The sequence below is a fragment of the Eptatretus burgeri genome, chromosome 2 (assembly GCF_056783735.1).
Source record: "Eptatretus burgeri isolate ZD-2024b chromosome 2, Ebu_testis_v1, whole genome shotgun sequence".
NCBI classification, from domain to species: domain Eukaryota; kingdom Metazoa; phylum Chordata; class Myxini; order Myxiniformes; family Myxinidae; genus Eptatretus; species Eptatretus burgeri.
The window spans coordinates 90,941,427-90,958,367 of NC_140962.1; the positions used below are offsets into that span (position 1 = coordinate 90,941,427).

The 16,941-nt window shown below is 42.9% G+C and overlaps 1 protein-coding gene across 5 annotated transcripts in view; it reads right to left on the reverse strand.

Annotated features, from left to right (window-relative positions):
* Positions 1-2,567: 2,567 nt before the first annotated feature.
* Positions 2,568-16,941, reverse strand: part of LOC147032549 (lysine-specific demethylase 5C-like) — a 107,630-nt gene continuing 93,256 nt past the window's right edge. For all 5 annotated transcript variants that reach the window (XM_085870291.1, XM_085870290.1, XM_085870289.1 and 2 more), the window contains 4 exons: positions 15,248-15,356; positions 6,594-6,760; positions 5,747-6,063; positions 2,568-4,153 (listed from right to left, as the gene is read on the reverse strand). In XM_085870291.1, coding sequence (XP_085726417.1) covers positions 5,755-6,063; positions 6,594-6,760; positions 15,248-15,356 — 585 coding nt within the window. In that variant the 3' untranslated portion in view covers positions 2,568-4,153; positions 5,747-5,754. The remainder of the gene's footprint in view (positions 4,154-5,746; positions 6,064-6,593; positions 6,761-15,247; positions 15,357-16,941) is intronic.

The following is a 16,941-nucleotide window of genomic DNA, read 5'->3' on the forward strand; positions in this document are numbered from 1 at the left end:
AAACATTACCTCGACGTGTTTCGACTTATGATTAACTTACAAGTAACGTGTGTCGATGTGTGTCAACGATCGCATAACGTGCCTACAACTTATGGCCAGCATAGCGGAACTTGTGAGTCATATGCTGGCATAAGTCGTAAAATTTCAAGCATGCTAAAATTTGAGGACAACCGCAAAGTACAACGATGAAAGCCAGCGTACTACGACAAATGGCAGTGTTTTTCAGCGTGCTCTCAATGTTTCCAAAACTTACCCATAACGTATTCGTCGTGTGCCAGCGTTTTAGACAATTTTTTCAAAAATCCGCATAAGCTGGCTAAAACGTCAAGGTGTGACTGGGCCTTTAGCCAATTAAAGAAACACAGAAACGAGCTGAAACATTTAACAGGGGATTTATTTATAATGGTGGGCAGGGGGGAGCACGCAAGGAGCAGAGTTATCCGATTATAAGAAATGAAATGCAATGTACAAGCAAAAGCACTTACCCAATTTCTACTTAAAGACAGGCCCACAGACAGACACACACCCAAAAGAAACGGACCCAAAATGGTCTTTATTATCCCTTCAGCTTGGAGGGAAGTCGAGCTGAGGGATGAGAATGTGGCTGGCTACCTGGCCACGTTCGCGCGGCTCGACGTCCGCACCTTCCTGGAGCACCACTCGGCAAAGAACAGACCAGGGCAAAGAATCCAGCGGCGGCGAGACGAGGTGAGGGATCGCTGCGACGAGCCCAGAGCCAGCGATGAGACGAGGGCAGAGAAGCACCAGCGCCGAGAGAGATCCGACCGGCGCTAGCAACGGGACGAGCAGAGTGCCAGAACACGCGATCGAGAAGATGGAGCGCAGATTATTTGTTCCCTGATCCTTCGTAGTCTTCTCGGGCGTGGTTCGCTTGTGCGTGGTCTGCGCTCATTCATCGACCATCGGGGAACTCGCTCGCAACTTCCTGATTGGGCGAGAGCGACGTCAGGTCCTCGTGAACTCCGCCCACGTACGTGCTGACACGCACATAGACAATGGCGTAGGTGTAGGATGGTGGGAGGAAGCGAGGTGAAGGTGTGTTGTTGTAGTTAAAAAATCCTAACTATCAAAATAACTTCACAGCGCATGAACATTTAATTACCCATTAAACAAGGGAAAGGGAGCTTTCTGTCCACATTTACTTATCGAAATAACTGGGCTATGGGGACCTGAATGTCTGTGTGCACAATACAAGGCTTCCAAATTCGTAACAATATTACTGTTGTATGAGTAAAATGGAAATGTTGAAGTTAAAAAAAAAGTATCGACTATTGCAAGCATTTTCTGAATCGATTCAATATGAGAAATGGGATTGAACCAGACTCACCATTATCATTTGTGAAGGAGGAGGAGCGAGTTTTTGTTTTCATATAAATTAGTATGGTTTCGATTTGTGGAGATTGGGAAGCAACGTTGTGGAGAAAATATCTTTGTAGGGAGAGGGATAAGAGGTTGGTTGTGTTTACTTCCTGAGAGTGGTTTCATTGAAATCCATTCTCAAGTTAATAAAAAAGGGATTCCTGGGAGATCCCGTCCCCCGTGCGGGGATAACCAGCGTCGCAAGTTAGCATTTGCAGTTTTGACAAGTGTGCCCACTTACCCATGCACAAAAACCTACTTTATTTTTTCCCCCCTTGTGTTTTTTTTCTTGCATCACAAGCCTTCCAGGGAGTTCCCTGAATCCACTGTCGTTGGATTCATTGAAATCCGTTAATTTGTTATCAAGTTATGACACATCATCCAAACACAGAGAGACAAACACGGCTCCTTTTACTGTACGATTTAGATTTCAAAATAGAGTGGCACGTGGTAGAGCGTATCCCTCCACAAAAAAACTGAAGTTTACGTTTTGTATCCCACTGATAGGCCGGATCTGCATCTGGACTTTAACCAAAATCAAATTGGCTTGTTCTTATCACCTTCCCAAATCATCCACCAGGTTTTGTCATAACCCCTCCACAACTTTTTGAAATACCATGCTATATAACATTTTTGGTGTTATTTCTCAATGGTTTCCATCGTGTGCTGCCTTTTTGGCTGTTGGTTGCATCATTGGTTAGGGGCGTGGCTATGCCGCTGATGCAGTGCCCCTATTACCAGTCTACTGGTGCTCATTTCGCCGACCTCAGAAGGATGACAGGCTGAGTCAACCCCCTGGCGTTAATTCAGTGGCTGACGGGGTTCAAACTCAGGACTCTAAGATCCCAAGCCACCACCCTAACCGCTAAGCCAATACCAGGCTATACCTCTCAATGGTGAAGAATCACTGAAAATATTTTAGGAACCGGATCTTCACCAAAATCTAATCCATTCGTTCTTGTCACACACCAAACCTGTCCACCAAGTTTTGTCCGAATCTGTCGATAACTTTTTGAGATATCCTGCTCACAGACAGACAAGAGTAAAAACATCATGTCCGTCCACCTTACGTGGTGAGGTAATGATCTACATACTGGCTCAAACAAACAAGAAAATGGCATCATTGTCGAATGGGGCTCTACTAAAGTAGTTTTTTTGGCGGGTTTTCAAAAACAAAAAACAAGGAACACAAATGTTAAGTAATTTATTGCATGGATCACAGCATTAGATTTGACATTGTGAACCAGATGTAGATTACTTACTGAAATTTTTTTTTTTTTTAAATCAGCACACTAAATTTCAGCTTTAATGCTATAAAAACTGGGGAAAGTACAGTAAAAACAGCTAAAAGGTCATACTTCCCTTTCCCTGCAAAAGAAACACAATTAAATAACCCAGGGAGGGGGGTGGTCGGCAAAACAAAATAAGGTATGCAACATTGCCTTGAAAAAAAAGTTCATGCTAACCCAGGAGGAAAACCAAATCAGTGGCATATACAGAGAACTATTCATATTCACAACCAGTTAAAAGGAAAAATGCTGAGCAAAATAGTTTACAGAAACGAGCGTGCAAAAGTGGGGAAGTTTTCACATCTCCTTTTGCAAAGAACAAAGGAGAACAGATATAACAAAGAGGCTGTTGCGCAAGTCACCGTAAACAAAAGATAGCCTAAAGTTATCCTTAACCCCGAGCTGCTCTACCAATTTTAGAAAAAGACATGACATCTATTTTAAAATACATATGAAAATTCTAATTTCAAGAAATGCAAAAGCAAAGCATTCCTCATTAGGCAAAGATCTTCAAAAAAGCAGGTGTTACAAACCTCTAAAGTATGAACAAAAATTGTATCTTACAACAGCAAAATATCATAGTAGTATTAGCAGTAGTAGTTGTAGTAATAGTAGTTGTAATTATTGGTGTTGAAGTCCAAATCAAAACTCCACTGAGAGATTCTTGGAGATGATGTTCTCATCGGGCAAAAAAACTGAGGTCTCAAAATCTTACTCCAGACGCCCCTTCCCTGGGTTTGCTTGTAAACTGCATGAGTAGCGGGGTGTCAATAGTCCAGACTCATTCTTATATCAACGATGACTTTATATGACTTGTGTCACTCTTATGACCAAGCAGTACAATTAAAGAAAAGGCAACGGGAAACAAAATCCATGACTTGGGGACTTGCACAGTTGTGGTTGCCTTCACCCCCCCTCCCCCCCCACCAACCCCACGTCCCAACCAAATGCTAACTCGTGTTCAACACCACATCACTATTTTCCCCTCCAACATTCTAAACTCGTCTTCTCATTTCATTTCCAAACTCTCCCTCACACTCCTACCACTCCTATGCAATGCTAAACAATTCACCTTGTTCTTTGTCAACCTTTTCGGGCTTGCAACAAGGTTTTAATGCCTTTTTTATAAAGTCAAAAATGTTTTAGTGTCAAGTCACATCAATTGTAATATGAAAGGGGGGTTGGGGTGGAGGGGTGTAACTAATTTATTGTAAAGTTATACCATAAAGTGACAAAAAAAAATTAAAGCACCAAATAATGAACATTCTCAACTACTGTACTCGTCCTTTTCTTCCTTAGTAAGAAAAAAACCCCTTCAAACTGAAGCAAAAATAATAACAAAAGAAAAAAATAAACAAACATGTGGCTCAAAGCTGAAGACCATCATGAGATGAGTGGAAGCGCACATGAATGAGGCATCTTCATTTGCTGCGTTGGGAGTTCAAAACATTGCAGGCAGTACATAAAGCCTCAAAACTCGACATCTGCATGCATGGGAGGAAAATGTGAAACTGATCAAATGTACATTGAGGGGAAAGTACCATCAAAAAAAAATCAGAACAAAATCAACAAAGGAGCAGAAACAAAAGACAGATCAATAAATGAAGTCAATGCAGTAATTAGTCTTGGACCTAACTTTTACTCATGAATAATACGGGCTTTCGAAACGACTGAATACCAACGAGGCCTCTTGCGCATGTGCTGTGTGTGTGCAATTTCAGTGATTCGGTTCTACTAGCACGGGCACTTTTACCCTGCCATTCATTGCGAGCGCAAAATTTAATTCAAATAGTCTTTTTAACATAATTTTCAGCATTTAAATTAGAGTGGCAATTTCAGAATGGTTAACCATAATTGCTGTATTCCTGGATGCAAATCGGACTCGTGGAAATGTGAGAAATATCCACGGATGCGAGGTGTCAAGTTCAAACCATTGCGTGCTAATACAAGCGAGCAACGGCAGACAGACAAAGACACACAAACCTTTTGGCAACAGATGCAAAAATGTAGTGTATATATTTTGTGGACCCAGCACCAAACAAACTTTTTTAATAAAAGCCCTCACAGCTCCCACACCCTTCCTCCAAACATGATTAATAGTAAATATCATCATTTTCAACTTACCCTGTGCATTCATAAGCCCCAGATATGTCCTTCCCATCGATGTTCATTAGCACCCAAACCAGATACTGCATCACCCTCAGGGAAGTCTACCTGGTACATCTCGCTCCCACGTAAATAATAGCCGGCACAAACTTAGTGCGTTTTCACATCACAAAGACGTCTTTTCTCAGCGTTGTTTACTGTTACTTTGTAATGACGCATAGCATTGTCTTTCCAATTGCAGACATCCATTAAATAAACCACCAAGCCTATCATGTTCACAGGAGGCACCACAACAACGTTCGAACAAAGCCCATTGATTGGTGGCGATATGTTGGGGGTTTGGATAGCACACATCTGTTCACTCGGGCCTTGCACTATCCCACATCGTTGGAAGTTTGCAGTACAGGCACCTGCCCTTTCGGAGAGCTGACAAAGTTCTCTGACTCTTTTGTTGTGTAGAAGCACATCTCTTTCCTTGAGGTACTTTTCCAAGTATTTTCAGATTATTTTAGAAGCTTTGTGAGCTATTTTAGATAACAATACTTATCTTGCACACAATATACTTTAGGGTGCCGCGAACACCACGGTCTCTTGGGATTTCTGTGCATGCGCGTCGAGCATTCTGGGGAAGATTACTTCATTTTGAATGTCCCGTATTAGCCAAAGGATAACGCTTTCGAAAGACTATTCGTTTATTAATCTCACGTCTTTTCTCCCAGTTCTAAAATGGTTCAGGCTGGATTTGTAACATCTTAATGAAGCAGGAAAGGACAGGCTGAGCAAGAAAAAAAAATGAAGCAAAAAAAAAAAATGTTCCTCCAAATTTACTGTACCATCTTGGTTCTGGCTTCTACGAGTGGGAAACGTGGCGTTTGGTTCTAGCTTGATATATGAACTGGTTTGGAATTTGCTTATGGACACAAGGCAACAATAATAAGAAAATAATTTTTAATGCATCGACATAATCTCACCCTAAAAATCATGCGCCAGAATTCTCAGAGGCCCGAAGCACAGAAGTGCTTCCACGGAAAGAGGCTGTTAACGTGTCCTTCCTTTGATCATCAATGGCAGAGCCCAGTTGCTCACCACAATCATCCTTCAAAACATCCTCAGTGTTTGCAGCATAATGAACTTGCTTTGACACTCCTGGAGTGATGTTCTCTTGCTGTTTTCCACATCCTTGGGCAGTTGCATTGGCACTAACCCCACCTTCTTCCTCCTCAGAATCTCCCATTTCACGCTTCCGTTTAAGGCAGTTTTCAAGCCCATTAACGTGCTGTGTGGTTTCCTGGAGAAATACGTGATCATTAAATGGAATTCAAAAATACTCAAAATGATACAACAGTACAATGATAGCCCAGTGGTAAAGCCATTTGGCTGGAATCCCAGAAATTTAAGGTTAAATTCCAACTAATGTTGGCAATATTAAGGGTTTGGACTCCAAGCTTCTGGAAATTCAGAAGAATTACTATGTGGACATTAGATTGTTGGCAAAAACCTAGCTGGCACATAAATGACCATCAACAGGAAGTTAGTAATTTTCTTCGTCTGGTATATTTGTAATGCAAAAACAATGGCAGACCATTAAGACCACTCTTAATGGTCTCAAGGTCAACTTCAGATGGATACTAAAATGCTACCCAGAAAAAGGCAGTAGTGCCAAAAAAACAACAAACTCGTATTTCCAACACAATAACAATCTGGAGGCAAATTGTGATGCACACCATCAACCGAAACTTTGTACCTTTTGTCAAACAAATCCTGTCAACACCCTTTTTTCAATACTCATTTTGGTTCATGGCCATCATGATTACCCACCTGGATTGACACTTCAAAGTTGGGTCTTGAAGCTTGTAAGAGCCCCCACATTAGCTGGGTTTCATCCATGGAGACCTCCAATAGGTTTCCTTCCAAGAGCAGTTCATGAAGTTCAGCACAGCTTGAATCTGACAGCAGATTCAGTTGACTGCTCAGCTTTCGAGATCCTGAAAAAGCAAAACAACAATTAAAAAACAACAACATGGAGGCTCACACCTGTCTGATGACTTTAAACTCAGACTGGAAGATATTTAATATAAAAGAGACTGGGGGGGGGGGTGGAATCAAAAAGCACCCCAATTAGAGTTGGAAATGTGGTATACATGTTGAGTTTATGTTTGCTTTTGTGATGGAAGGGTGTTTCATCCAAAAAGGACTACCTTTATTCCTGATATTAATGAATGTGCAGGTTTGCACCATTTTGGCACTTTTGAGAATGTGTTCAATTACAATAATTGTAATTACTCCCCTCAAAAAAAAATAAAAACAAAAGAAGTTAATTTCCTAACATTACCATTTTGCTCCCCTCATTCTTCAATGATGGTCTGTTGTTCTTCTTCTTTTCATTTGCAACACACGGTGGCAGGGTAACATCATTGGCTGAGTTGTGAAGTTGTGCCACAGATGCAATGCCCTCTGTAGGTTTGTGAGGGAATTTGTTCAGGGTGGCGGCGATAGCTCGCCTACTCTTCACGAAGGACACCGTGGGATATTTAACGTACACAAACTAATGCCAGCAGATGGGATGTCCAGCTTAACATCCCTCTGGGGGATGGCACACACCGTGATGAATCACCCTGCCTGTGAAACACCAGGATGAGTTTACAGCTGGGTCGAGATTCGAACCGAGGCGAGCCAGCTCAAAGGTGATTGTGCATATCGCTCAACTCTCCTTTTTGTCAACTTTTTTTTTATTTATTCTAAAACTATTTCATCAAATGCAGGTTTTATTTTGCATTTCAATGGATACTTGTGTACACATAAATTTAAGTTTCCAATGCATTATCAATTGGTTACAAGATAATAGTATGCTGCACACAGCATAAACACAAGAGTTAGAATGGGATAGGCCTATTGTTAACCATATAGTTCATCGGTTCACATTGAAAACTTAAATAAATCATAAATACCCAATCATCAAGGAAACACGTTTTGTGAATTTAAATGACATTTGCTATTCCCCTGATGGAAAAAGTATTCCCCTGATGGTCATGGAATAAAACTTGCCAGGGAGTTGGACGAAGTGGGACCTCGATGGATTTTCTATTCTGACACTGGATTTCTAAAACAGCGTCAGAAACGTGTCATGTAAGCATCGACTCTGGCGTTATGGATTCTGACGTGTCAGAAATTATGTCAGGCTGTGAGAGAAGTTTCAAATGAAAGTTTCAAAGGATGGTGGTAATTTACAACTTCTCCCCTTTCCCACTCAGTGTTTCTCTTTTTATTCCAAGTGCAAGCCAACTCTTGTTAGGTTACCCTGTGAGTACAGGGTACCCTATTGTTTTTCTTCTGTTTATTATTACGCATTATTATTATTTTTCTTCCGCCGTAAATTTGCAAAATTTCCAATTTTTTTCGCTTTAAATGCCATTTTCTCAGAAATGGTAAGACCAATCGACACAAAATTTTCACCAAATATGTATCTTTTTTGATAGCATACATAATTGATAATTGTGACGTCATAGGTCACGTGATACGGGCACCATCTTGAAAAAACAGATAAACTTTGGACCTCTGTATCTCTGAAACCTTCCAGGGTAAAAAATTTCGCTTGATACATTTTAACAAGCTCCCTCTCGGGAATACGTGTGATTTTTCGTGACGTCATCAGTGAAGAGGTATCCCAGTAAAAATTCGTCAAGTAGAACGGCACATGGCAAAAATTTGAAATTTCTTGAGCATCATCTACACATAAATTCATCGTAGAAAAAAAATATTTTGACGTCATCAGTGACGTAATTCGGCCGCCATCTTGTTTTTTAGTGTTTTTTTTTTTTTTTTTAATCTTCTTCTCCAGAAGGGCTGGACAGATTAAGGTGAAACTTTACAGGTACATTCCCCCTGAGGTCCTCATTCAAGTTTGTTAATTTGTTGTTGATACGTCACATGGTTTGGCAGCCATCTTGAAAAAACCCTAAAACCTTCAAACATCTTCTCCAGAAGAGCTGGTCCAATGAAGGCGAGATTTCAGAACTATATTCGTGACATGTATGCGATGCAAGTTTGTTAATTTCAAAGTGATAGGTCACATGGCTTGGCCGCCATGTTGGATTTAAGAAAAATATTAAATAATGTTTTCTCTGGTATTTCATAAGCCATCGAAGTGAAAATTTGCAAGTGCCTTCCTCCCTCAAGTCTGCATACATGGTAAAAATTTTTTACCTCAGAAGTCACATGGTTTGGCGGCCATCTTGGATAGAAAAATAGACCTTATCCGATTTACACGAAACTTAACACACTTGTTCGGTTCGACGATGGAAAGCAGAATTTAAATTTATGATATCATAGGTCACAAGGTTCGGCAGCCATCTTGGATTGAAAATGAATACATTTTTAAAATCTTCTTCTCCAGAAGGGCAAGACAAATTAAGACGAAACTTCACACATATATTCCCCATGAGGTCCTTTCTCAAGGTTGTTAATTTTTTCTTGATCGGTCACATGGTTTGGCGGCCATCTTGAAAAAACCCTAAAACCCTCAAACATCTTCTTCTCCAGAAGCGCTGGTCCGATGAAGGGGAGATTTCAGAACTATATTCGGGACACGTACGCGATATAAGTTTGTTAATTTCGAATTGATGTCACACGGTTTGGCCGCCATGTTGGATTTAAGAAAAATATTAAATAATGTTTTCTCTGGAACCGCTTAACCTAACGAATCGAAAGTTTGCAATTATCATCTACCATCATGTGTGCACGCGTGGTAAAAATTCTGACGTCGCACGTCACATGGTTTGGCGGCCATCTTGGATAGAAAAACGCACCTTTACCGATTAACACGAAACTTCACAAACGTGTTCCAATACACAGTTGGAAGCAGAATATAAATTTGTGATGTCATAGGTCACATGGTTCGTCAGCCATCTTGGATTGAAAAATAATATCTTTAAACGTCTTTTTCTCTGAAACGACTGAACAGATCCAGGCAAAACTCCACCACTATGACCGCCTCTCCATGACGAATAAAAAGTTCTCACCCCCCCCCCCCCTTTTGAGGTACGACACAACGTTTGGCAGCCATAGTGGATTGAAGGAAAAATATTAATTAATGTTTACTCTGGAACTACTGCATCAATAAATGTGAAACATCACCTTTATGGTGGAACAGTCATGCGGAATGAGGGTTTGAAATTTCAACGGGATCGGGCCCAGGGTTTGGAAGCCATGTTGGTTTTAAGAAAAATATTAAATAATGTTTTCTCTGGAACTGCTTAACCTTGCGAAGCAAAAATTTGCACTTATCGTCTCCCATCGTGTTTGCACAAGTGGTGAAAATTATGACGTCACAAGTCACATGGTTTGGCCGCCATCTTGGATTGAAGGATAAATATTAATTAATGTTTACTCTGGAACCGCTGCTCCTATATACACGAAACTTCACATTTGTAATTTAGCCGACATGCGAAACAAGAGTTTAAAATTTCAACCTGATCAGTCACACGGTTTGGCAGCCAGAATTATTTAATTATTTCAATCTGTTCGCCAGTAATAAGGAAATTGAATGCTTTGTGCTGCCCAGTTCGTAGCTCTTCAGTCCCATGCCATATCGAAGCAGGCCTCTGTTTGTATCACTCTTCAATCATGTTTTTTCTGGAACCACTTTCCCGATGAATGCGAAACTTTGCGACTGTCATCTGCAGAAAGTCCCATGTTGTATCAAAGGCGGACGGACTGGGTACCCGGTCATCACTGCCAGCAGTTATAAAGTGGCAGTTCTAGTTTGAGGTTGTTTTTCTTTTCTTTGATCCAATATGGCTGCCAGACCACGTGACCGATGATGTCATCTTTATCAAACCACATTTCCCATTGGTCGTTGTTCAAAGAGTTAAATTTCACAGAAGCGGTTTCTCCGACAAATATTTTCAAAGATTTTCCCTTAGGTCCAATATGGCTGCCAGACCACATGACAGATGGTCATTTTCATGAAAATCCTGTTCAAATTTCAAGTCAATTGGATAAAAATTGACAATTTTAGAAATTTTCCCTATATCGACCTCAAAAATATGTGATAGTTGAATTCAATCACAAAATATGCAAATCCTCTTCAAATTTCAAGTCAATCGGATGAAAGTTGAGGATTTCAGAAATTTGGCCGATGTCCTTAAAAAAATAATTGGGGGTTGAATTCAGTGAGGTGGTATGAAAACCCTGTTCAAATTTCAAGTCAATCACAAGAAAATAGACAATTTTAGAAATTATGACCTATGTTGACCTCAAAAATAATTGGCAGTTGAATTCAATGACCAAATGTGCAAATCCTTGTCAATGTTCAAGTTAATTGAATAAAAAAATGACAATTATAAAAATTTGGCCGATATCGACCTCAAAAATAATTGGTAGTTGAATTCAATGACAAAATTTGCAAATCCTCTTCAAATTTCAAGTCAGTCGGATGAAAGCTGAGGATTTCAGAAATTTGGCCGATGTTGTCCTTAAAAATAATTGGTGGTTGAATTCAGTGAGGTGATATGAAAACCCTGTTCAAATTTCAAGTCAATCAAATGAAAATAGGCAATTTTAGAAATTATGGACCATATTGCCCATTTAGCCTATGTTGACCTCAAAAATAATTGACAGTTGAATTCAATGACCAAATGTGCAAATCCTCTTCAAATATCAAGTCAATGGGATGAAAATACACAATTTTAGAAATTCGGTCTATGTTGACGTCAAAAATAGTTGGTGGTTGAATTGAGTGACCAGTTATGAAAATCCTGTTCAAATTTCTCAAGTCAATTGGATGAAAATTGACAATTTTAGAAATTCCAGTCTTGGTTGACCTTTTGGCCTATGTTGACCTCAAAACCCACTCCGTGGGAGTACCTCCTGTGCAGCTTCCCTTCGCAGGGCAGCTCACCGGATGACGGGATTGGGGCAAAGCCATCAGGACCCCCAATCTTTGATGAAAGGAGGGAAAGCACGGGGTAACATCTCTAGGTCAGATTATGGGAGAGTGTGTTGGAGTGGTGCTGAGGTGTCGTCCACCAGAGGGCGTCTCCTTGGGTTAACCTGAGGCGGTCCCTTCGGGTGGGTGCCTGAAATGTCCTATCCCGAAGAGAGGATGATCACCTGTCTCTGTTATCATCTGAGCTCAAGCGTTTGGATATCGGTATTGCAGCACTCTCTGAGGTTTGGAGACCGGATTGCGGTGAGATAATGGTGGGTGGTTACACCTACTATTGGTCTGGTCGCTCTGATGGTTACCATACTCAAGGAGTTTCTGTAGCTGTGTCCAATAAGCTGACCCAAATGATAATTGAGGTAACACCGGTCAACGAGCGTATTATGAGACTAAGGATTTGTCACTCCTTCGGTGTCATTTCCCTGGTCTCTGTCTATGCTCCGACTGAGGCGAGTGACCTCACCGTGAAGAACACATTCTACGCCACGCTCGAGTCTGTGGTTGATCAGTGCCCGAGACGAGATACACTTCTCGTCTTGGGGGAATTGAATGCATCGACTGGAACTGCGAGGGATGGTTATGAGACATGTGTTGGTCCCCATGGGTCAGGAACTATGAACCAGAATAGCACCAAGATCCTTGACTTTGCAAGAAATCATGCACTTAGGGTGGCTGGTTCATGGTTTCAGCACCCACAAGCTCATCGCTGGACTTGGTATTCAAACACTGGAAGTGTAGCAAAGAAGATTGACCATGTCCTCGTTGACGGTCGCTGGAGGATGATCCAAAACTGCATGGTCTACCGGAGTGCTCAGTTCCTCAATACTGACCACGGGCTTGTTGTAGCAACTCTAAAGCTGCACCTTAAATCCTGGAGAATGGTACCATCCCAGCCTAGGCTGGATGTTGGCAAGCTCAAGGATGAGAGAGCAGCTGAGGAGTTTACAAACAGGCTGAGTGAACATTTGGGGTGGCTGGGTGCTTTGGGGGGTCCTGAATAGTTGTGGAGTGCCTTCAAGACCACCGTAGTTAATGTTGCCGGTGGATGTCTTGGAACTCAACGCAGGACAAAGAAGAATTTTGTCTCTCAAGGGACACTGGATACCACTGACCAGAGTCGCAGGGCCAGGCTGTATGGCAGAGCTGAGCTGTTCAGGGAGCTGAGGCGTAAAACTGTACATGCACCAAGCGTGGACAAGGAGGCCTATGTGCGAGGAATCTGTGAGGGGGTAGAGCATTACCTGTGGACAGGTGATTCTCGTCCCGCTTACAGGGGAATTCGCGCATTGCGTTCATCCAAGCCCATCCCTCGGAGCACTGCAGTTAGAGCAGAGAGTGGTAGGCTCTTGACAGAGGAGTCTGAAGTGAAGGCCCGCTGGGCCGGTTACTTTGAGCGGTTGTACCAGGCTGATCCCCCAGCTGTCGAGTTGGACATCAAGGGTGTTACAATCCCTGTTGCTGACCCTCCAATCAACTGTGGTCCACCTTCGCTTGTGGAAACACGGGATGCGGTGAACCGGTTGAAATGGAGTAAAGCTCCAGGGATCTGTGGCATCCATGCTGAACTTCTCAAGGCTGGTGGAAATGCTGCACTCGTGCCGTTGCATGCAGTTTTGTGCTCTGCCTGGAACACAGGCATAATCCGAACTGACTGGAAGAGGGGCCTTGTTGTCCCTCTCTGGAAAGGGAAGGGTGATCGCCAAGACTGCAACAACTACAGAGGGGTTTCGCTGCTCTCAGTGTCGGGCAAGGTCTTTGCTCGGATAATTCTTGATGGGGTTCACCACCATCTGCTTGAGCACCAGCGTCCAGAGCAGTCAGGCTTTACACCAAAGAGGTCAACGATTGACCGTATCCTTGCTCTTCGCGTCCTCACTGAACGCAGACGAGAGTTTCGGCAGGGGCTGCTTGCAGCCTTTGTTGATCTCTGTAAAGCATTAGATTCAGTGAATCGGGATGCCCTCTGCAGGATTCTTGGTCTTCGTGGGGTGCCACCAAAACTGATCGATCTGATGTCTGAACTCTACTCTGGTACTGAGAGTGCTGTGAAGTGTGGTGGTACCATCTCTGACTTATTTCCAGTTGTTACTGGAGTTCGTCAAGGGTGTGTACTGGCCCCCACACTTTTCAGCACTTGTATGGACATTTGGACTGGATTTTAGGGAGGATGTCGGAAAGATCAAGCTGCGGTGCATCGTTTGGGAATGTCAAGATCTCGGACCTTGATTTCGCAGATGATGCAGTCATCTTTGCGGAGACTTTAGATATCCTTTTGGGGGCCCTCGAGGTGCTGAAGGACGAGTCGGAGCTGCTGGGATTACGGGTTTCCTGGGTCAAAACTAAGATCCAGGCTTTCAATGACATCTTGGATGCTGCTGTCCTGTCTGTGTGTTTGTGGTAGGGATGTTGAGGTCGTAGAGAGATTCACTTACCTTGGCAGTGATATTCATGTCTCTGCTGGCTGTGAGTCAGAGATCAATAGACGTCTGGGTCGGGTCTGGGGAGTCATGGATTCACTGGATCATGGGGTGTGGCGCTGCCGCTACCTGTGCGGGAGGACAAAGTCCGAGTCTTCAGCTCCTTGGTGCTTGCAGTCTTGCTCTATGGATGCGAGACTTGGACTCTGACCAAGGATCTGAGATGGAGACTTAATTCCTTTGGTACCAGGTCTCTTCGGAGAATCCTTGGCTATCGCTGGCCAGATTTTGTGTCTAACGAGCGGTTGCTGAGAGAGAATCGGATGAGATTTGTTACCTGCATGGTCCGTGAGCGTCAGTTGCGGCTGTATGGACATGTGGCTCGTTTTCCTGACACTGATCCTGCTCACCAGATTCTCTCAGCGAGGGAGTCTCATGAGTGGAGGAGGCCAATGGGCCGACCACGTTCCTCGTGGTTGGAGCAGGTTGACCAGCATCTCAAGGAGATGGGGATGAGCCTGGCATCTGCCTGGGGGAAGGCCAGACGGAGGCCCCTGGAGTACTGGCAGAAAGTGGACGCAGCGACGCGCTGTTCTGGCACATGCTCCCATACCTGACCTGACCTCAAAAGAGTGACTGCTATATCACATGGTCATGTAATGTGGTAAAGTTTCAATTTCCTCCGCTGAACGGTTTTCGATGTACGCTGCTCTTAACAAAATGCAGATATGTACGATAAACGACGTATGTAACGTAGCACACAATACTGATCGCTGATCCCTGCTTTTCACCTTGTGAGCACAGGGTAATGAAATGCACAATAACGTCGCTCATCGTTTGTTTGTTTTTTTTCTCGTCACTACCATCTTCTGTTGTAAATTTAGTGTGGATTTCTGTGACAGTCTCTTCAGTTCATGCAATGCATGCTTCAGTGCAAGGCATATTCAAAACATTATGGAGGAGATAGTATGGGTAGCAAATAATTGTAAACAAATATTGGCCAGGTACTTTCATTGCCAAAACTATTTGCACAACATATGATTAAGTCAAGCTACTCAAGAGCTCCTGACAATACAATCTTTGACATTGGTGTGTGTTTGTGAAAGACTGACCTGAAGTGTCACTTTCTTGATGCATTGACTCAGCAGTGAAGAGAGCCTTTGCAGGCAGCCCCGAGGAAACCTTGGCCTTTTTGCTTGTACCAGCAAAGCCACGATTACACTGCATAGCATAGCCACACGGAATGAAAACAAATAAAGTATTGGGCATTAAAATAAATGTTTGCTACCAGTTTCAGGGATCACATCTGAAACAAGGCTGATATTTTGCAAATGGAGACACTTGGGCCCAAAGAGTTGAAATCAATTCTAAACAGATGTTAAAATATGCTTGAATGATGAAGAAATCCCAAGGGTTGAAAAGGCAAAGCATATTGGGGGCCGAGGGTGATTGCAAATTATTTTGTAAATTCCACATTTCTGAAGTTGCAAGAAGTTGCAAAAAAGAAAACATTCGTTTAATCAAGTAATTGGAATACCAGCTGTCAAATGGTGTAATGCGTACAATTTATTGCACGTTCATTTTCCCGTATTTTTCTTGTTGCAACTTGCTTTGAGGAAATACTTTCCAGTCAAGTTTGAGAAAGCTTTCTGCATTACAAAATAAAATAAAACTAGAGTTCATCAAACACGATACCCCGCACAGTGTTTAAGTATATACTTCAATTGTAATAAATTAATGATATTAAAGAGTTTTTTTTAGTTTTTTTAAATCCAGAAGTTTAATGCTACTGAAGCACTTGTACATTACTCTCAACTCCCCTTCAAATCTCCCCCTCCCTCACTCCCCCTTCTCAAATCTGCCCCCCCCAGCTCACATCCACAAAGCTGCCGCTTTCCCAACTCATTCCTCCACCTCCTCCAATATCCGACTTCCCTTTACCCCCTCTCTTATTACTCCCCACTGCGCCTCATCCCATCACCACCCATCCCTTTGTCCTCTACCCCATCCGACCCTCCCCCCGAGCACTTCTGCAGTCACCTACACACTATCAACAATTCTCCCTGCCTTCCACTCGCCTCCCCAACGTCTTACCCTCCCCCTCCCCTCCCTTGCACCCAAAGCCTCCTCCCCTCCCTCTTCCTTAACAGTGTGGACCTCAAACATCCAGGGCCTTCGCTCTAACCTGACTGATATCTCCAGACAGGTTGCCACTGACAAACCAGACATAATCTGCATAACAGAAACTTTCCTCCTTCAAGACATCTCCAACTCCTTAATTTCTTTCTCTGGTTACTCCCTCCTCCGGTATGACAGACCTGAACCTCGTCCTGGTGGAGTTGTTCTCTATCAAAACCTCTATTCCTCACTCTCCATGCACTGTCCTCACTCCTCCACACACCCAGGAATACCTCTGGGCTGCCGCTTCCCTCCACTCCCACCGCTTGTCTGCATGTGTGTTGTACTGTCCACCAAACAGTGATGACTCCAGTTACATCTCGCTCACCAAAAACATGGACCAACGTCTATCCACTCATCCAAACTCTCTCTTCCTCAAATGTGGCGACTTCCATTGTCATCATGCCAGTAAGCTGGGTGTAGGTACCTCTCTCACCTGACAAGGAACTTCAACAAAGGATTTCTGTGACTCATTGGGACTGACACAATCTGTCAACTTCCCGACCCAGATCTCAGCCAATGGTACTCTATCTCTTCTAGATTTGATTTTGACCAATTTCCAGAAAAATATCTGCTGTTCTTCCTCCGCTCCAATCGGTTCCTCTGACCACATGTTTGTTAAAGTGGA